The 22,012-nt window shown below is 39.1% G+C and overlaps 1 protein-coding gene across 1 annotated transcript in view; it reads left to right on the forward strand.

Annotated features, from left to right (window-relative positions):
• The first annotated feature begins 424 nt into the window (after window positions 1-424).
• LOC145002889 (uncharacterized) overlaps window positions 425-22,012 on the forward strand; it is a 32,607-nt gene continuing 11,019 nt past the window's right edge. The window contains exons 1-3 of the mRNA XM_078962073.1: window positions 425-601; window positions 816-902; window positions 959-1,065. Of these exons, the coding sequence (XP_078818199.1) occupies window positions 425-601; window positions 816-902; window positions 959-1,065 (371 nt within the window). The remainder of the gene's footprint in view (window positions 602-815; window positions 903-958; window positions 1,066-22,012) is intronic.

The following is a 22,012-nucleotide window of genomic DNA, read 5'->3' on the forward strand; positions in this document are numbered from 1 at the left end:
TCTCTACTCTATTCTCAAATTTTCAGATTTTCAATTTAAATTGTTGTTACTCAGAACTTTTTTTTGAGTTTATTTTTTAACCCACATTGTTGTAATTTGTTGTCGTTTGGATGTTTTTGGCATTTCTATTTTAATATTAATCAAATATCCTTCATGTTTAGAGATGCACATCAAGTGCTCGAGGAAATGCCTGAAACAGATACCACTATGAGTTCAATTTTTTTGCGATTATATAATATTTTACTTATTCACAACGCATGTATACCCATGATATTTGCTTCTGTGTCATGAATCCTAAAGTTTATAACCAGTATACACCTGAAGCATCATATGCTTTTATTTTTATTGACTTATTCACAAGTAGAAGAATCTTTAGCTAAAATTATATTTCAAATGCAGGTATGTTAGTAACGTTCACATATAAATGACTGAATCACTTATTCAAGAGGTTTTTAGAGGCACTGGTCCAATAGTGGGAAAGGAATTAGAGACTAGAAATATGAAAATTAGGGAAGACAGGGAGGAGGAAGTAAATGTAGATGTGTTGAGTGAGAAGAAAAACATGAAAAAAAGACTCAAGAGTTCCAATGAGGATCCAAAAGTCTAAACCTGTAGCAAAAGAAGGTAAGCAAAGATATATCTCTCCTACGTGATTCCATTTTTGGATACATTTTGGTTAATTTTCAGGTTAGTTATGAGTTGTTATGACTTTTAATTTTAAAAGAATAAAATAATTTAAAAACATAATTACTTAATTGTCATTGAGTTGTTTCTAATGATGTTTGTTGATAAATTGTTTATTCTTGGATTGATAGGAAAGAAGCGCTCAATTTGACCAACTTCATGTTGAATCTCGTATGCTTCTAAGAGGTGATTGCTTTAGTTATGCATTATCACTTTGTGTAACATAATAGTATAAATATATTATATTAAATTTTATTTGATTGATCTTATTTAGTTACATGTATCTCATTTGTTAGAAACTAGAAGAGCTTATTGTCCAATAGTTGATATCATCTATTCTAGAAAAAAAATAAGACAAAAGAAGATTGAGGTGCCAAAGAAGTAAGTGTTTACGTTTTTTCTTTATGGATGAAATATCTACCTAGATTTGATGATGTGTCTTTTGTCCTATAAAAACTGTAGCTAAATCTGGTGAAGACCAAAATATTCACTACTATTGTTGGTTTAGAAGGAGTTGATACCTTATAACTTTCAAGCCTTATTCTTCTGTTGTAATCATATTACATGCCTCATGCCGGCAGATCCCTCTTTAACAAGCTATGGAAGGGTGGTAAGCATTTTACTAATTTTGCATGTCTTGTTTTTATTCAAAAGTCTTATTGATCTAATTTTATTCATTTGTTATGTAGGTTTCAATTAGAAACAAAAAAAGAGACCAGAATCAAGTTTTGTGTTTATTCTCCCAAAAGTATCTAGTTTGATAGTATTATGTTTTGAGTATTAGTAGAACATTTATATTTATTTAATCTTTTTGAAGACATTTGTATTATAAATTAATTATTGATAGTATTTTTGTTAGAAAAGTTTGAATTTACTTAATGATATTGTGATTTCATTCATTATCTTAATTGTCTTATTATTATTTTATATTACCTTTAAAATTTAAAAAATTCAAACCTAATTTGTTAATATAACTTTTGTGTTAAAAAAATTCCACAAAAAGCATGGAAATAATATTTAATTTTAGAGTAAAATAATGACATAAAAATAGTGACACTAAATCCTACAAATATTTTAGTGGCATAATAGAAAAGTGTCACTAAAGTTCAATAAAGTTGCAGCGTCACAACCAGAAAGTGCCAGTAAAGGCCTTTAGTGGGAGTGTTTTTAGTGACACTTTTTTTTGTGCCGCTGATTATCCACGAGGGCTTTAGTGACACTTTTTTGGGTTTTAGTGGCATATTTTCTTATGTCACTAAATGTCATTTTATTTGTAGTGGGCGGACCTGCTTTGTGTTGAAGGCTAACAGACCCAGGGCATCCCAGATAGACTGAAGGCTGCTGGGGCATACCAGTCAGGCTGAAGGCTCAAAGAACATTCCAGATAAGCTGAAGGCTGATGTAACATCCATTTTTCCAGGTATATTATTCTTAATATTTAATTTAAGAATTTTGGAGGGACTCGACAAGTTGGTGCCTCAACTCATCGAGTGCGGTCGCGACTTGGTGACATGTTTAATTAATGGACTCGACGAGTCGAGTATCTGACTCGCCGAGTCAGCACTACTGAGAAAAACCCTAATTTCGCGGGTTTGTGACCTATTTAAAGGCTCTTATGGCCTTCATTTGCGGCTACACTTCCCCTTTGAGAGACCCCAAATCGATCCAGAGAGCTTAGAGTGAAAAAGGGAGCCATTTTCTTCATCTTGGTGCATTCTTGCAAGGAAGGAGAAGATTATTCAAGCTAAATCAACTAGAGGAGCTCAGATCTCCTTCTATTCCATTCTAGGTTGCTGTTTAAGGTATGAATCTGTACCTATTTTTGTATGATTAGTAGATATCATGAAATTAGGGTTTCTTTACCCTTTTTTAGTTGAAGATATTGAGTATAAGAGGTCCCCTTGAGGCTTAGACTACAGATCTGGACCTTAAGAGGTCCAGAGAGTCCCATGATTTAAGCTTTATGCAGTCACATAATAGTATTGATCCTGAAACACCATTTTGAGGGTTATTTTGACAAATAAATCTAGATGGGTGATGCATGGACGTAAATATCAAACCTTTACGTGATTATTGGATGTTAGAAGGTTGGATCTATAAGTTAGAGCCACGAATCTGACCTCAAATGGCTGAATGAGGATTCGATGGGATGGACTCGCCGAGTCTGTTGGATGACTCGATGAGTCGTAGTGGGGTTGTCCCGATATCTTCGACCCAATATGAACTCGTTGAGTTGAAGGGAAACTCGACGGGCTGAGTGGACTCTAAGACAGAACTTGAAGAAATGCGAATGGACTCGACAAGTCACAAGAGTGCACTCGGCGAGTCAGGTCAGCCTGGACAGATTAAATTAAGCAGACTTCGGTTAGCTTATGGGATGGGTCACTAAGGGGCATATGAGACCATGGAGGGGTAAAATGGTCTTTTATCCAATTCTAAGAGACAGAAAGAGAATAAAAGGGCTTTAGGAGTAAAAAGGATAAAAGGATGGATAATGATTAAGATGTTTGTCTATTATGATAGGCTGAGGTAGTTCAGGATTTCGAGAGCTTGTTTGTTATCTTCTAGTTACGAGGTGAGTCTTCTCACTATACTTTACCTAGAATGGTAACTATGTGTGATCGGAAGGTCTTATGTGCTTGTATGAGTTATATGATTTGATATGATATGCATATGATGTATGAGTTGGACCGAAAGATCAAGCAGGGTTGGATCGGAAGGTCAAGCAGGATTGGACCGAAAGGTCAACAGGGTTAGGACCGGAAGGTCAGTATGGTAGGACCAGAAGGTCTACCAGGATTATGGGATCGGAAGATCCCAATGAGACACAGTGATCGTAAGGTCTTGTAGCCTAAGGTGGCTAGTATGTGTATGTGGTATTTTGGGGAACTCACTAAGCATTTATGCTTACCGTGTTATATGTTATGTGTTTCAGGTACTTTCGAGGATCGCAAGAAGGCTCCGGCAAGATTGTACACCTGCATAGAGATAGAATGGTGGTCCTGGATTGATAAATTGTTTTGAAAACTTATTGATTGATTTTTAGAATTAATGTTATGATATTTGTTTTTATGAAATTAAAAGTGAAAATTTGGTTGAAATTTTTTGGTTCTTACAGCTGAAGGTGGCATACTAGTAATGATATAGGTTCTGTGAGCGTACCAGATAGACTGTAGGCAGGTTGGGGGTTCCAGTCAGGCTGAAGGCTCTGAATACATGTTGTTTGTGATATTATTCTTGTTTTGGTATTATGATTGGTATTTTGAGGGAACTTACTAAGCTTCAGGCTTACATTTTGGATTATGTTTCAGGTACTTCGGAGGATCGTGTAAAGGCGAAGGTTTAATCATGCACCTCCTCATATTTGTTTTATGATTTCTGGGATTTCTCTGATGTTGAGCTATTTTGAAAACAATTTGTAATGAATGATGGTTTTTGGATTTATTTAAAATTTTTTAAAATTTTCAAAATTTTATGGATGTTACAAGGTGGTATTAGAGACTTGGTTTATGTGAATTGGAGGAACACTCATGTGAATCTAGTCTCAAACTCAGGAAAAGATTTTCAAATGGTTTTTAAAATACCAAAGGAGGATGTGGTGTGTACGATCAGCCGGAGCCAGTAAGTAGTCCCCAAAATACCATGTTATTATTTGATATTATGATATGTGTAGAACAGTATGCTATTAATTGGCTCGGGATCTTGATTATAAGATGTCTGATAGCCTAGGGCCTTTTCTTTTATGAAATTCACATCATTATTGTAGTTGCTTAGTGTATGCATCATGGTTTTATATAACAAAGATCTTAAAGCCTAAAAATGTTTGGTTTGGCCATATTTCCTGTTCTTTTTTGATGAAGGGCTTAGGGTAGGATCGGCTATTCGAATGTCTATAGGATCTTTTGTTATGTATGGCTAGCATACATGAGTGCTACAGGGTTGGTGGAAGTTTCATGGATGATTCTTGATGGGTCAGTCCACCAGTAGTGAGATGTTTATCTTTTCCTCTAGGAGTGAGGACTACGCCTTCGATTATGGTTATAAGTATTGTTAGGGTGTTGTGATGATCCTTGAGACAACATGGGTAGGAGTGGAAGGTAGTATGGGCTCGTACTACTAAAAGCACATGACCCGTATGCATAGCAGGGAAGTCACAACCCCTAGGGCTTCGCTGGGAGTTGGTTCCCCATTATTTATCTGAACTATCTAATATATTCGTGCTACATTTTCAGTACGGTGGTTACGAAATGATTCGAGACCGGATCCGTGTCGGGATCGGGAGCCGACAGTCAGGATATGCCATCATTGACAGAAGACGATGTTAGGGAGATCATCCATGAGGAGGTGGTTACTATTGTCTGGGGTTAGATTCCATAGATATTCGGGTCTATCAAGACCGCAATGATGGAGTTATTTGATGATCGCTATGCAGCCATTGCTGAGATAACTGTTGTTGTAGCCTCTGCAGCCGTGGTAGGTGCAGGTGTTAGGACAGCATAAGTTTTTTAGTATCGGGAATTTGATGATATGAAGCCTTTAGATGGAGTCTAGGACCTGATCATATCCATGAGGTGGCTATCCGATGTGGAGGGGTGTTTCTTCACGTGTTTATGCCCTACTGACCAGAAGGTCAGGTGCGCTCTGAACCTCCTGAGTTCGGAGTGAAGGATTGGTGGAGACTTGTTACGGGATCATACTCAGATAAGTAGAGGGTTGTGGTATCATGGGATCAGTTTAGGGAGATGTTTCTCACTTGCTACATTCCTCGAGTTCAATAGGAGATGTTGGCTCATGAGTTTTTAGATCTGAGGCGTGGATCAGAATCTTTACTGAGAGGGTGATGTTTTACCCTGAGTTTGCTTTAGAGCAGGCTCAGATGACCCGTTATTTGAGCACGCTCAATACAGACATCAACCAGTTTGTTTCTATTAAGCGGTTTGATACCTTGTTGGAGTTGCAGGAGGCCGCCAGTCGGTGTGAGCTTGAGATTGATTTTCGATTGAAGGAGTAGAGGCAGTCCTTAACACAGTCACACTCGGCCTCGAAGCGGTTCAAGGCCATCGATTCTAGGTCTGGAGGTCAGTGTGTTCTCACTTACAGGAAGTGCGGGAAGGCTTATGTGGGAGCTTGTTGATCTAGTGGAGTGTGCCACAAATGTAACAAGGAGAGGCATTATGTGTGGGACTGCCGCCATTCCTCCCCGGTTCAGGGTATGAGGATTTTATATCATTGTGATCAGGTTGGCCATGTGAAGCTCAACTGTGCATTGCCCGCCGCTAAGCTGCCGTAGGCCCCCGCACCAGCTACATTAAGAATCACTGATGGGAGTCAGGGCAGGGCGGAGCTCCAGAGGGAACGAGGCCGCGCTTTCCAGCATATTACCGAGGAGGCTAGGACAGCACCGGATGTTGTGAATCGTATGTTTCTATCTCTTATCTTAATGATTATGTTTATTTTATGCTTATATGTTTGTACCTAGTGAACTCCTTCCCTGCTCTAATGTTATTTAACTTGGGTGCGAGCCGGTCTTTTGTTTTTCGATGCTTCAGTAGGGAGTTTGTTTCGCCCATGGGGGAGTTGGAGTGTCCATTGTGAGTTTCTATCCCCAAAGAACATGGGGTTTCTACTTCTTTGGTTTATCAGGGATGTATTCTAGAGATCTTCGAGGTGTCCTTTTTGATCGACTTGATTCCGATTCCTATGGGGAATGTTTGTCTAATCGTGGGTATGGACTGGCTCATTCTATTTAGTGCCATGATCGATTGTGAGGGTTAGCGTGTCGTGGTTCGAACCCTAAGTAGGGGAGAACTTGTCATTTATGAAGAGGGCACCAGCTTCGGTTCAGAGTTTTGTTCAGCAGCCAGGGCTCAGCAATATATTCGGTATGAGTGTGCAGGTTATTTAGCTTATGTGGTGGATATGCAACATGGGGATCAGGTGTCAGTTGTTGATGTTCCGGTCGTCAGGGAATTCACTAATGTATTCATGGAGGAGTTACTAGGTGTGGCTCCTGAGAGGCAGGTCGAGTTCAGGATTGACCTTGTGCCAGATGCAGCCCCTATTGACAAGGTGCCATACCAATTGGCACCACTTGAGATGTAGGATCCGTTATCTCAGCTGTAAGAGCTGCAAGGGAAGTAGTTCATCCATCCAAGCAGTTCTCCCTGGGGAGCACCGATTCTTTTTGTCAAAAAGAAGGATGGTTCGCATAGGATGTGCATCAATTATAGGGAACTAAACAAGTTTATAGTGAAGAACCATTATCCCCTTCCACGGATTAATGATCTCTTTGATCAGTTGCAGGGAGCAGCTTGATTTTCCAAGATAGACCTGAGGTATGGGTACCATCAGGTCAGGGTGAGGGAAGAGGACATGGAGAAGACTGCGTTCTGGACTCGTTATGGGCATTGCGAGTTCATGGTGATGTCGTTTGTGCTCACCAATGCATCATCAATATTCATGTATTTGATGAGTCAGGTATGCAGTCCGATTCTCAATCACACAATTATTGTGTTCAATTATGATATCATGGTGTATTCCAAGACTAGGGATTAGCATGAGGAGCATCTTCATGAGCTTCTGTGGGTTTAAAGGCGAGAACGACTTTACGCTATGTTCTCAAAGTGCGAGTTTTGGTCGAGAGAGGTTCAGTTCCTTAGACACCTCATTAACCAAGATGGGATTTTGGTCGATCCGACCAAAATTAAGGTGGTGATGCAATGGGAGGTTACAAAATCTCACTCGGATATCATGAGTGTTCCTGGTCTGGCAGGGTACTACCGGAGATTTATTTAGGATTTTTCTAAGATTGCAGTACCACTCATTCATCTGACGAGGAAGGGAGTGGATTTCCGATGGGGCCCTGAGTAGCAATCATCATCTGATACCCTTCGGCAGAGACTTTGCGAGGCCCCACCCTTGACCCTTCCAGAGGGATTTAAGGATTTTGTGGTTTTCTATGATGCATCTGTCACACCACGAAAACCGAAGGCGGAAACATTTTTTAGGCGGACTCCACGTTGAGTATCAAATCCAATGTACATAGTAACACAGTAAACACAAAACATTACATTACATAGAATTGTTTACATCAGTTTGAAAGAAAAGTTATACAAGTGTTATATACATATATATCATATGAACAAAAACAAAGACGAGTCTTCTAAAGCTCCGTCTTCTCCAAAAGGTGGCGGTGTACCTGTCTAATGCTGACCTGAGAATACAAGCAGTTTGAAAATCAGCATAAAGCTGGTGAGTTCATAAGTGGTTTTTTTTTTTTTTGAAAAGAATGAGATCTCTTTTTTGTTTTCTAAAAAAGTTGTTATCCAAGAAAATCCCATATTTTCTTATGTAGAAACAGTTTAGTTATCATTTCATTACTTAATTCATTTACGAGTTGTTAAGTTATTCCAGGAAAATCCCATATTTTCCTAAGTGTTTAGCTGTCCTTTTGATACTTAATTTGTAGTTTAGATTTCGATGTACTTGTAAATTCCTTACTTATAGTATTAGTTAAGTATTCTGATATCTTAGTTATCCTACATTCGATTGTTGATTATCTGCTATACTTAGAGGTATTTTTGAATATTTGGATTCACTCAGAAGTGTACATTGACAGTATTTTCGAAGTTCTGGTGATTTCCAAAAGGTTACCTTAGACGTAATTTCGAAGCTCTATCGACAGTCGATGTCCAGAGGCATACTGTCAAATTAATTTCAAAGCTCTGGTGACACTCAAGGGGTACACAAGCGGTATATTCGAAGTCTTGGTGTCATCCAAAGGAGTTATTTTGTATTCGTACTCGTATTCCTAATCCTATTCGTATTCGTATTCGTATTCATATATCTTTTTAGTTATATTCGTATTCATATTCGTATTTTTATTTGTATTTGTATTCGTATTTGTATATCTATTCTATTCCAATTTGAATTCGTATTCGTATTCGTGTTCGTATTCGTATTTGTATTCGTATTCGTATTCGTATATCTATTCTATTCTTATTCGTATTCGTATTCGTATTCATATTCGTATATCTGTTATATTCCTATTTGAATTCGTATTCGTATTCGTATTCGTATACCTATTCCTATTCCTATTTGTATTCGTTCTTGTCTTAATCTTAGTTTATGATTAGTATGATTCCTTTTACAAAACATAATATGAAACTTAGTTTATAAAATCTATGAAAGGAATCTACATTTAGTTTGACAATTCACTCTGCAATTCGAAACAATGGTTAGTACGATTTTTAGTATTAAAAGTATACATAACGTGAAACATTTGAATGGAAAATAATAAGTTTAAGTACAAGATTTCCTTGTACTTTTGCTTGTATTCCCCCCTGAAAACATTTGAAAAAGGTTAGGGGTATGAACTCACCGGTCGAGAAGCGTGTCGGATTGGATGCTAAGTATCGGTCCAGGGCTTGATAAAGCGTGAGGTTCCTATGTAATATGAAATGATATGCAAATGTATCTAATTAGACTTTAAATCACTAATTAGATATGATTATACACTCCAAGACGCAAAAACACTTAAATTCAAGTGTTAGGAGTGACCCGGGTGACATCTAGGGACGTATAAGGCTCGGATATGGAGTTTACTCCTCAAGAGTAAACTCATAAGAGGGTTTACGGTTCTAATGACTCATTCCCCATGAGTTTACGGCCATAAACTCATGGGTGGTGTGTTCTTGGATGCCACAAAGTCTTACAATGCACACGGGAAGGTTCTAGGGTCAATTTCATGGCTTAGGAAGTGATCGGGACTTGAAATGGTCTTGGAAATGAGTTTAAGGTATAAGGAGATGTTCTTGGGGAGTTTACTACCTTAAACTCATGAGTTTACAACCGTAAACTCATGTTTGTCCATGAATTAAGGGCTTTGATGGTTGTAATTCAATCACATGTGATTCTAGGTCCAAAACCAAGCTTTTCAAGGGATTAAATGCACCTTAACACCCTTTGTTCGGTGTTTACGGTCTAAGGAGGTGGGTTTATGGTCCAAGAATGTTCTTGGGCCGTAAACTCATGTTTGATGCATTTGAGGATGTTTTGGTACATCACATGAAGGTTTATAAGGTTCTACACTCCCATGGAAGCATTTTGAAGGTGTTTAAGGGCATTTTGACTCATTAATATGAGTTTATGGTCCATGAATGAGGGCTTACGGTCCAAGAACATGCTTGGGCCATAAACTCATGTCCATACATCATATGTCATGATTTTGGGGTCCTTAGTCCATGCATGCAAGTTTCTAAGTCGAATCTAAGCCCTAGAAGTGTTTTGGAGGGGTTTTGAGGCTTCACAACCCTCATATGAGGTGTTCACGGCCTAAGGAGGTTCCTAGAATGTAAACACTTGTTTATGGTCTCATTCCTCATAAAAATTATGAATTTGAAGGCCAAAGATGTTAAACTAGAAACTAGGATAATTACCTTGATGTTTTGAAGCTTGATTTGGGTGTTTTTGGCTCAAAATCAGATTTGAGAGAGAGAGTAGAGAGAGAAAGTAGAGAGAGAGTGGAAAAAGCTTCAAATGAGGCTCTCTCAACTTTATATATGCTGAAAGTTGGGGACATGGTGGAATTCTACCCGATACTGCCGTTAGACGGTGCTTTTGGTCGCACCCGATTAAGTTGTCGTAATTACAACTTAAATAAAACTAAATATTTTCTAAATGAAATAGAAAATATTTTAATGTCTTTAAAATGTATTCTAACATTATTAAAACATTAATAGAAGTCACAATAATTTAATTAAAAACAAAGTTAACGGCAAATTTTGGAACTTAACGCCTTTGTTAACGAAAACGGGTTACAATTAATGGAACGAACTTCAGGTTGTCACATTATCCCCCCCCCCCCCCCCCCCCGTTAGAGGGAATTTCGTCCCGAAATTCAGAATTAAGATACAAATCATGAAATGAAAAGAGATGTGGATGGATCAGCTGCTCCAGTTTCTCACGCTCCCAAGTGACATCGGGTCTCCGCTTGACTTTCCAACGAACCCTCACTATCGGGACGCGTCTTGGTTTTTGTTGGGTAGATACTTCTTAAAGACCAAGACGTGAAGTACCAGAGGAATGTTACTCAGTTTTGAGGGTAGCCGAAGTTTGAAGGTTACGGAATCGATCCTACGAGGATCGCAAAGGGTCTAATGTATCACGAGGGAAGTAGTTCGCACTCCTCAAAGCATATCATGTTTTCTCTGGGATAACGCCTTCAACAGGACACACGCTCCAATAGGAAAGCACATCTTCATGGAGCAGAGTAGTTAAGGGTCTGATGGTTCTAGAAGAAACTTTTGGTTGGGCTTGCGATAATAGTCGATGGAACCCAAGAATTGACGGGCTTCTAAAGGTATCTCCGGTGCCGACTAATTCTCTATCGCCTTAGTTTTTGGATAGGTCCACGGATATGACTACTTTGCTCATCTACATGACGAGGGAAAATGGTTTGACCGAAAGGAACCACTACTAACTTGTAGTAATCATATCAAGCTTTGGTCGTTGTCTTGGACACATCATCTCCTCGGAGGTCTGGCTATGAGGTAGTCCTAGGGATTAGGTTGATGCGAGATTTGACTAGACGTTCGGAAGGAATTCTCGGAAAATTCTCGGGAAAGATATTAAGGAAAGAGTTGCAGACTTCCCATTTCCTGATGACTACACGTACAAGGAATGCATGGGAAACTTTTTAAGATTTGATGCACGAAATGATGCGAAGGTTGGATTCAGGTTTGATTCCTAAGATCATAAGAGTCGGGTCTGAGGAAAGATTCAAACGGACGATCCAAGAATAACAACATGAATGAGACTCAGTCATTCCATGCCAAAGATCCACATCAAGGCCTTTCAAGAAAAGTTCGACATTTAATCGAATGGAACAGAATAATCGTCTAAATTGAGGATACGATCTATGGGTATGACGTTAGCGTTCTCTTCTCACTTGCTAACCAACTTGACAGTACACGTTTTCGATTATTAACGAAGGACTAAGTTTAGAAAGGTGTTTGAATGAATAGTTAACAAGTTTCTTTCAGCATTAGAATCAAAAAGGATCACAGGCATAAAATTCACCGAGAGGAAATATACCTGTGGCAACGGTGGGGTCGATGGCTGTCCTTTCTTGTCCCATAGTTAAGGCTCTCCTGGTGTTGCCAGCTGTTACTGCCTTAGGACAGTTTCGTTTGTAATGTCCAACTTCTCCACAACTGTAACATGTCCAACCGACACTAGCTCCAGAAGCTTGGCTATTTGATTGGGTTGGTGCTCTGCAGCTTCGCGCGAGGTGACCTTCCTCGCCACATCTTTTACAAAAATTTGAAACGAAAAGGGCCAGGGATACGTTGGTGGTAACTGCACTGGTTCCACCACGTGAGGATACAGGCATACATGGTGATAGGTCCTTGGGATGAGGAACCGACAACAAAAACAGCAGCAAGGTAGTGGCAGCGTGGACTGCCACTATCAGTTGTTTCTTCGAGGGATCTGGGGAAGACTGACTCTTCTTCTTCTTCCAAAACTTTCTTTTCTCGCCACTCTTCTCTATTGGCTCAGGAGTGGTGGCTGCTTCTTCATGTTCATCATTATGGTCGATCAGGGTTTGCGCTAGGCATTTGGCACTGTCATAGGTATCCGGCTTTGCAGCTATAACGTTCCCTTTGGTTGGCTGGGTCAACCCCCAGATAAACCTCTCAATCTTTTTACTCTCTGGGGTAACCAATCCCGGACAGAGAAGCGCTAAGTCATCAAACCTTGAAGTGTACGTGGCGATATCGGAACCTTTCATCTTCAGGTTCCAGAGTTCATGCTCCAGCTTCTGAATTTCACCCTAAGGGCAATACTCTGCATGTAGAAGTTCCTTCATAACTTCCCAACCCATAGCATTGGCTACAGGTAGAGTTAGGGATTTGACTCGGCCGTTCCACCAAGTCATAGATTTATTGGTGAGAGTGCAGGAGGCAAATTTCACCTTGTCGGATTCTGAACAAGCACAGATCTCGAAGATGGATTCGATCTTCTCTAACCACCGAGTTAGTGCAATGACACCTCCTATGCCATCGAAGAATGTGGGTTTTGCATTCATAAAGTCTTTATAGGAACACTCCTTTCGGTGTCCCTGGCTACCTTCCTGGTTTTGAGGCTGGGGACCACCTCCTAAACTACCAGGGTTCATTTGCGATATGGCTGCTGCCACTGCGGCAGTAAAAACTGTCTGAAGGGTTACCAAATCGACTTGAAGAGAAGGTGGTGGCGGAGGAGGGTTGTTGTTGGTCTCTAAGTTGGGTCTCTTTCTGGGAGGCATCTTAATCTAATAAGATCAGGAAAGAGAGGATGGTAAGTGCTCCGAATTGAATCAAGAGATATAATACACGAGATATCTCTTTATGACAGACATAATTTCTATTAAGCGATAAAGCGGGGAGGAGTTATCAAAACAGGTAAATTATCGATAAAGGAATGATTGAGGAGCAATGTTGGGATGAGGATTTCTATAACGGATTTGGCTCAAGAAATACCCCCATAGTATTTCTTGTCTCGCTACAATGTCGGCTCATTGTTTGGGTATTGGGTAAGTTTTAGGCATGCCGCACACCACAGTCACTCCCAAGCACATGTTGGCTGTGTCTCGAATGAATATAGTTGGCCAGGCTATATTGATCCTAGACACGACAACATAACTGCCCAGGTTTAACCGCAGTGCACAACACCCATTTACTTTTGTTTTGTTCTACTTGTAGTTACGGATCTCGACGATTGGGTATACCTGTATACTTTTGAAAATACTTATACTCTGAGGTATACTTTTAGTTCAGAGAACTTAGGCCCCTTAATGTACATAGTCTTATACCATGCAAGCTTCGGTATACTAGTTCACTATAAACAAGCACTCTGATACCAATCTGTCACACCCCAGAAACCGAAGGCGGAAACATTTCCGGGGCGGAGTCCACGTTGAGTATCAAATCCAATGTACATAGTAACACAGTAAACACAAAACATTACATTACATAGAATTGTTTACATCAGTTTGAAAGAAAAGTTATACAAGTGTTATATACATATATATCATATGAACAAAAACAAAGACGAGTCTTCTAAAGCTCCGTCTTCTCCAAAAGGTGGCGGTGTACCTGTCTAATGCTGACCTGAGAATACAAGCAGTTTGAAAATTAGCATAAAGCTGGTGAGTTCATAAGCGGTTTTTTTTTGAAAAGAATGAGATCTCTTTTTTGTTTTCTGAAAAAGTTGTTATCCAAGAAAATCCAATATTTTCTTATGTAGAAACAGTTTAGTTATCATTTCATTACTTAATTCGTTTACGAGTTGTTAAGTTATTCCAGGAAAATCCCATATTTTCCTAAGTGTTTAGCTTTCCTTTTGATACTTAATTCGTAGTTTAGATTTCGATGTACTAGTAAATTCCTTAGTTATAGTATTATTTAAGTATTCTGATATCTTAGTTATCCTACATTCGATTGTTGATTATCTGCTATACTTAGAGGTATTTTCGAATATTTGGATTCACTCAGAAGTGTACATTGACAGTATTTTCGAAGTTCTGGTGATTTGCAAAGGGGTACCTTAGACGTAATTTCGAAGCTCTGTCGACAGTCGATGTCCAGAGGCGTACTGTCAAATTAATTTCGAAGCTCTGGTGACACTCAAGGGGTACACAAGCGGTATATTCGAAGTCTTGGCGTCATCCAAAGGTGTTATTTTGTGTTCGTATTCTTATTCCTAATCCTATTCGTATTCGTATTCGCATTCGTATTCGTATATCTTTTTAGTTATATCCGTATTCGTATTCATATTCGTATTTCTATTTGTATTCGTATTCGTATATCTATTCTATTCCAATTTGAATTCGTATTCGTATTCGTGTTCGTATTTGTATTTGTATTTGTATTCGTATTCGTATTCGTATTCGTATATCTATTCTATTCCTATTCGTACTCGTATTCATATTCGTATATCTATTATATTCCTATTTGAATTCGTATTCGTATACCTATTCCTATTCCTATTCGTATTCGTATTCGTATTCGTATTCGTTCTTGTATTAATCTTAGTATGATTCCTTTTACAAAACATAATATGAGACTTAGTTTATAACATCTATGAAAGGAATCTACATTTAGTTTGACAATTCACTCTGCAATTCGAAACAATGGTTAGTACGATTTTTAGTATTAAAAGTATGCATAACGTGAAACATTTGAATAGAAAATAATAAGTTTAAGTACAAGATTTCCTTGTACTTTTGCTTGTATTCCCCCCTGAAAACATTTGAAAAAGGTTAGGGGTATGAACTCACCGGTCGAGAAGCGTGTAGGATTGGATGCTAAGTATCGGTCCGGGGCTTGATAAGGCGTGAGGTTCCTATGTAATATGAAATGATATGCAAATGTATCTAATTAGACTTTAAATCACTAATTAGATATGATTATACATTCCAAGACGCGAAAACACTTAAATTCAAGTGTTAGGAGTGACCCGGGTGACATCTAGGGACGTATAAGGCTCGGATATGGAGTTTACTCCTCAAGAGTAAACTCATAAGAGGGTTTACAGTTCTAATGACTCATTCCCCATGAGTTTACGGTCGTAAACTCATGGGTGGTGTGTTCTTGGATGCCACAAAGTCTTACAATGCACACGGGAAGGTTCTAGGGTCAATTTCATGGCTTAGGAAGTGATCGGGACTTGAAATGGTCTAGGAAATGAGTTTAAGGTCTAAGGAGATGTTCTTGGGGAGTTTACTACCTTAAACTCATGAGTTTACAACCATAAACTCATGTTTGTCCATGAATTAAGGGCTTTGATGGTTGTAATTCAATCACATGTGATTCTAGGTCCAAAACCAAGCTTTTCAAGGGATTAAATGCACCTTAACACCCTTTGTTCGGTGTTTACGGTCTAAGGAGGTGGGTTTATGGTCCAAGAATGTTCTTGGGCCGTAAACTCATGTTTGATGCATTTGAGGATGTTTTGGTGCATCACATGTCATGATTTTGGGGTCCTTAGTCCATGCATGCAAGTTTCTAAGTCGAATCTAAGCCCTAGAAGTGTTTTGGAGGGGTTTTGAGGCTTCACAACCCTCATATGAGGTGTTCACGGCCTAAGGAGGTTCCTAGACCGTAAACACTTGTTTATGGTCTCATTCCTCATAAAAATTATGAATTTGAAGGCCAAAGATGTTAAACTAGAAACTAGGATAATTACCTTGATGTTTTGAAGCTTGATTTGGGTGTTTTTGGCTCAAAATCGGATTTTAGAGAGAGAGTAGAGAGAGAAAGTAGAGAGAGAGTGGAAAAAGCTTCAAATGAGGCTCTCTCAACTTTATATATGCTGAAAGTTGGGGACACGGTGGAATTCTACCCGATACTGCCGTTAGACGGTGCTTTTGGTCGCACCCGATAAAGTTGTCGTAATTACAACTTAAATAAAACTAAATATTTTCTAAATGAAATAGAAAATATTTTAATGTCTTTAAAATGTATTCTAACATTATTAAAACATTAATAGAAGTTGCAATAATTTAATTAAAAACAAAGTTAACGGCATATTTTGGAACTTAACGCCTTTGTTAACGAAAACGGGTTACAAATAATGGAACGAACTTCAGGTTGTCACATTATCCCCCCCGTTAGAGGGAATTTCGTCCCGAAATTCAGAATTAAGATACAAATCATGAAATGAAAAGAGATGTGGATGGATCAGCTGCTCCAGTTTCTCACGCTCCCAAGTGACATCGGGTCTCCGCTTGACTTTCCAACGAACCCTCACTATCGGGACGCGTCTTGGTTTTTGTTGGGTAGATACTTCTTAAAGACCAAGACGTGAAGTACCAGAGGAATGTTACTCAGTTTTGAGGGTAGCCGAAGTTTGAAGGTTACGGAATCGATCCTACGAGGATCGCAAAGGGTCTAATGTATCACGAGGGAAGTAGTTCGCACTCCTCAAAGCATATCATGTTTTCTCTGGGATAACGCCTTCAACAGGACACACGCTCCAACTAATTCTCAAAGCATATCATGTATCACGAGGGAAGTAGTTCGCACTCCTCAAAGCACATCTTCATGGAGCAGAGTAGTTAAGGGTCTGATGGTTCTAGAAGAAATTTTTGGGTGGGCTTGCGATAATAGTCGATGGAACCCAAGAATTGACGGGCTTCTATAGGTATCTCCGGTGCCGACTAATTCTCTATCGCCTTAGTTTTTGGATAGGTCCACGGATATGACTACTTTGCTCATCTACATGACGAGGGAAAATGGTTTGACCGAAAGGCACCACTACTAACTTGTAGTAATCATATCAAGCTTTGGTCGTTGTCTTGGACACATCATCTCCTCAGAGGTCTGGCTATGAGGTAGTCCTAGGGATTAGGTTGATGCGAGATTTGACTAGACGTTCGGAAGGAATTCTTGGGAAAGATATTAAGGAAAGAGTTGCAGACTTCCCGTTTCCCGATGACTACACGTACAAGGAATGCATGGGAAACTTTTTAAGATTTGACGCACGAAATGATGCGAAGGTTGGATTCAGGTTTGATTCCTAAATCACAAAAGTTGGGTCTAACGAAAGATTCAGACGGACGATCCAAGAATAACAACATAAATGAGACTCAGTCATTCCATGCCAAAGATCCGCATCAAGGCCTTTCAAGAAAAGTTTGACATCTAATCGAATGGAACAAAATAATCGTCTGGATTGAGGATACGGTCTATGGGTATGACGTTAGCTTTCTCTTCTCACTTGCTAACCAACTTGCCGGTACACGTTTTCGATTATTAACGAAGGACTAAGTTTAGAAAGGTGTTTGAATGAATAGTTAGCAAGTTTCTTTCAGCATTAGAATCAAAAAGGATCACAGGCATAAAATTCACCGAGAGGAAATATACCTGTGGCAACGGTGGGGTCGATGGCTGTCCTTTCTTGTCCCATAGTTAAGGCTCTCCTGGTGTTGCCAGCTGTTACTCCCTTAGGACAGTTTCGTTTGTAATGTCCAACTTCTCCACAACTGTAACATGTCCAACCGACACTAGCTCCAGAAGCTTGGCTATTTGATTGGGTTGGTGCTCTGCAGCTTCGCGCGAGGTGACCTTCCTCGCCACATCTTTTACAAAACTTTGAAACGAAAAGGGCCAGGGATACGTTGGTGGTAACTGCACTGGTTCCACCACGTGAGGATACAGGCATACACGGTGATAGGTCCTTGGGATGAGGAACCGACAACAAAAACAGCAGCAGGGTAGTGGCAGCGTGGACTGCCACTATCAGTTGTTTCTTCGAGGGATCTGGGGAAGACTGACTCTTCTTCTTCTTCCAAAACTTTCTTTTCTCGCCACTCTTCTCTGTTGGCTCAGGAGTGGTGGCTGCTTCTTCATGTTCATCATTATGGTCGATCAGGGTTTGCGCTAGGCATTTGGCACTGTCATAGGTATCCGGCTTCGCAGCTATAACGTTCCCTTTGGTTGGCTGGGTCAACCCCCAGATAAACCTCTCAATCTTTTTACTCTTTGGGGTAACCAATCCCGGACAGAGAAGCGCTAAGTCATCAAACCTTGAAGTGTACATGGCGATATCGGAACCTTTCATCTTCAGGTTCCAGAGTTCATGCTCCAGCTTCTGAATTTCACCCCAAGGGCAATACTCTGCACGTAGAAGTTCCTTCATAACTTCCCAACCCATAGCATTGGCTACAGGTAGAGTTAGGGATTTGACTCGGCCGTTCCACCAAGTCAGAGCTTTATTGGTGAGAGTGTAGGCGGAAATTTTCACCTTGTCGGATTCTGAACAAGCACAGATGTCACACCCTAAAACCGAGAACGGCGGAAACGTTCTGGGGCGGAGGACGTCATGTAATGTATCACTACAATGCAAACTAGTAAACAAGCAACAACATCATCCATTGCATTAATAGTATAATTTTAATTACATTTGAGTTCTTTCTTAGTATAATTCTACAAAATGAATATTCAAAAATAAAAGACAAGTCTTGATTGCTCCGTCTTCACAAAACGTGGTAGTCGTACCTGTCTATCCGTATCCTAGGAATACAAGTTATTTTGAAAGCGAGTATCAGCAAATATGCTGGTGAATTCATAAGTATTTATGTGACTTTGATTTGTAAAGCTGTAATTCAAAGACTTGTAAATGTTTTTGAAGGAAAGTTTGTACCAATGAACATGTTTGTAAATATCTGTAAACGTTTGAAAACTCTAGAAAATCCCATATTTTCTACTAGTATAAAATTTAGCCTTCTACCAAGACCCAACTGTTTTGAATGTTTGCTTCAGAATTCCAATATTTGCTTGTAAGTGAGTGATAGTCTAAAAGTCCCAAAATGAACTACCATGATGTTTTTCATGTCATAAAATAGTAGATTTGTGTACAGTTATAATCGCTAAGATATATGAAAACTCCGTAAATCAGTGTGTTTTTAATACTTCATGTGAGTTTTATAACCATGCTATTGACATTGATGGCCTGTAACAACGTTCTTCAGGCGTTGGAATGTTATGACATTTGTCACCCCAGACCTGCCGGTCTAACTGTAGCTAACAGTTTAGGTGCAGGATTGTCAATCCCGTATAGATCTATACACAAGTGTCACGCCCCCCCCCCCCCCTCCAAGGGATTATTGTATATAATACAGGACTTAAAATGCATACTCGAACGTACGTGAAGCTGAAATGTCTCACAATTCTTATTATTAAATAGATTTACGTATGAAAGTCCATTTTGTTTTTGTATATGAATATACCTTCTTGATATGGTACTTGTAGTAAATAAAATGTTATGAATATCTAGTATAATATCTCATGTAATTGTATTCCTTGAAATGGTATGTCTTGAAGTTGTATGCTTCTGTAATTGTATGTCTTAAGATTGTATGCCTTTTTAATCGTATATAATTGTATCTCTTCGCGTAGTATGTAATGTATTTGTATTGACTCATGAATAGACTGAATCTTGTATAACTCCTGGTACTTAGAATGGTAAATAGTATGTCTTAACTATACCTATTATAGTTATTGATAATGTGTGTGTATAACTTGAAATATGCCTTTGCTACTCAAAGGTACTGAGCGAACTGACGGAAACTTTTATGTCTATATATGTACATATGATATATATAACTAATATTTAGACGACATTCGGACGAATAACCGATGCCCTAAGGCCACATCCCAACGAGGAAAAGGAAATAAAGCGAGCTAGCCGTCCTAAGTCCTTCAAACATTACTTATATAAGTATACATATATAGGCAAGCACAAAAATATAAAAGAAGTTTTGTAAAAGCTTTTGAAAAGTTTAATAAATAAGAAATGATGACTTGATGTTAGTTTATAAAATGATTTGAAAGCAGTTTGTTTGATAAGAACAGTTTTAAATATAGGAAGACCTTTGTTAGAAACATGATTCTAACAGCGTTTGAAAGGAATCATAAAGTATGTAAGACAGTTTGATAAAGAGTTTTTAACATGTAAAAATGTCTTTCGTAAACTAATATAGTTTTTCCAAAAGTTTGTTTCGTTTGTATAGTAAACCTTAGTGTGATGCTCACTTGTATTGTAATGTGTAACTTTTGTGATGACATAAATGAACACATGTACTCAAGGTATAAATAGACCGTTTGATTCGTATACGTATAACCACCTATTTAATTTCAACGGATAATATGATATCGTGTTATGTTTTCCGTACGAAGGATTTCATATAATGGTTATGAATTACACATGTTTTACTTGATAAAAATGAGTATTTAGTGAATCTTTGAGTTACACACGATAATAATCGTGTGTTTACTTGTATCCCCCCCCCCCCCTTAAAAGTGTATATTAAAACAATATTGTTAACGCATTTAAAAATGTGGATTATAGGGGTATGAACTCACCGAAGAAAGTGCGTGATTTGAAGAAAACGAGATTTTCCCGGGCGGCACCTCAACCGGAAAGTGACGAGATTCTCGGGAATCTCGGGGCTTCGGACTTTCGTCGGGGCTTTAATATGAAACCGGGGAGTCGGGATGTTGTTGGCACAAAAAACGAGGCGAAAATGAGAGAGAAATGAGGTATTTTTGTGAAAACAGCCGGCACCCTCGCAGCCTATTTATAGGAGTTGGAGGTCCTCGGTACGCAGGGCGTACTTCGGACTTACGCGGGGAGTTCTTCGTACGCGGGGCATACTCCGAAGGTACGCGGGGCGTTCGTTTGCATCACAGCTTACGATTCAGGCCTAGCTACGCGTAGAGGGGGGCAGCCGATGGGACTCGACTTTGGGTCTAGTACGCGGGGCGTACTCCCATATTACGCGGGGCGTAATTCTGGCTTTCGTCTTCTAAATTCCGTAACTTTCACGTACGAGCTCCATTTTTGAAGTTCTTTATATCCACGCGAAGGTGAGAAAATACTCTACAACTTTCATTTAGACTCCGTCGGCTAATTTTGACTTTATTTTTAATTATATTTTAATTAATAGGTCGGGACACGATAACTTCGTTAAAAATCCGTAACTTCTTTATCCGAAGTCCGTTTTCGTCAGACTTTTTATTGTTATACTCCTATTGTCGGGATCTCCAACTTTCGTTTAGGTTGTGTCGGCTAAAGATCGCTCGATCTCTGTTTCGAGTTTTTAGCTGTCTACTACTAGGTTAGAAACTTCGGAAAATCATAACTTCCTCATACGAAGTCAGAATTGGGCGTTCTTTTTATGCATCATCACGGTTTAACGTAATCTACGACTTTCGTTTAGATACCTAAGGCTAAAAACTATTGTATCGAAACTTTGCGTTTTACGTCTACCAACGTTGCCGGTTCTCGCCGTGAATATTTGATTAGTCATAACTTCTTCGTTATAACTTGGATTTTAGTGTTCTTTATATGTATGAAAACCTTGATACGAGTCCTACCACTTTATTTAACCCAAATATGATTTTAGGAAAGTTAAGTTTTGGCTTAAATTTGTCTGGCGTTACATTTTATCATCTCAAAATATCGGGTTGTCACATCATCCCCCTGTTAGAGGGAATTTCATCCCGAAATTCAAGTTTTAAGTAGTATTAACAATCATGCTACCGATAGGAGTTCTATTTGATACTCGTGTTCTTAAGCAAACATTCGTCTTCGCCTGGCATTCCAGTGAATCTTTCACTAATGGGATACGACTTTGCTTCTTTCGTTTGACTTCACTGGTATGATATCCTTTCCTTGTCGAAGGTGTGTTGTGTGTTTCCGTGTTTGGTGAGGGTATTACACCTTGTACCCTACAAGTAGTGTCTCCAGATCTTCAGAGTAATCAACATTGCTCCTGAATCAA

This window comes from Lactuca saligna, chromosome 6 (assembly GCF_052625555.1).
Source record: "Lactuca saligna cultivar CGN05327 chromosome 6, ASM5262555v1, whole genome shotgun sequence".
Classification (NCBI taxonomy): Eukaryota; Viridiplantae; Streptophyta; class Magnoliopsida; order Asterales; family Asteraceae; genus Lactuca; species Lactuca saligna.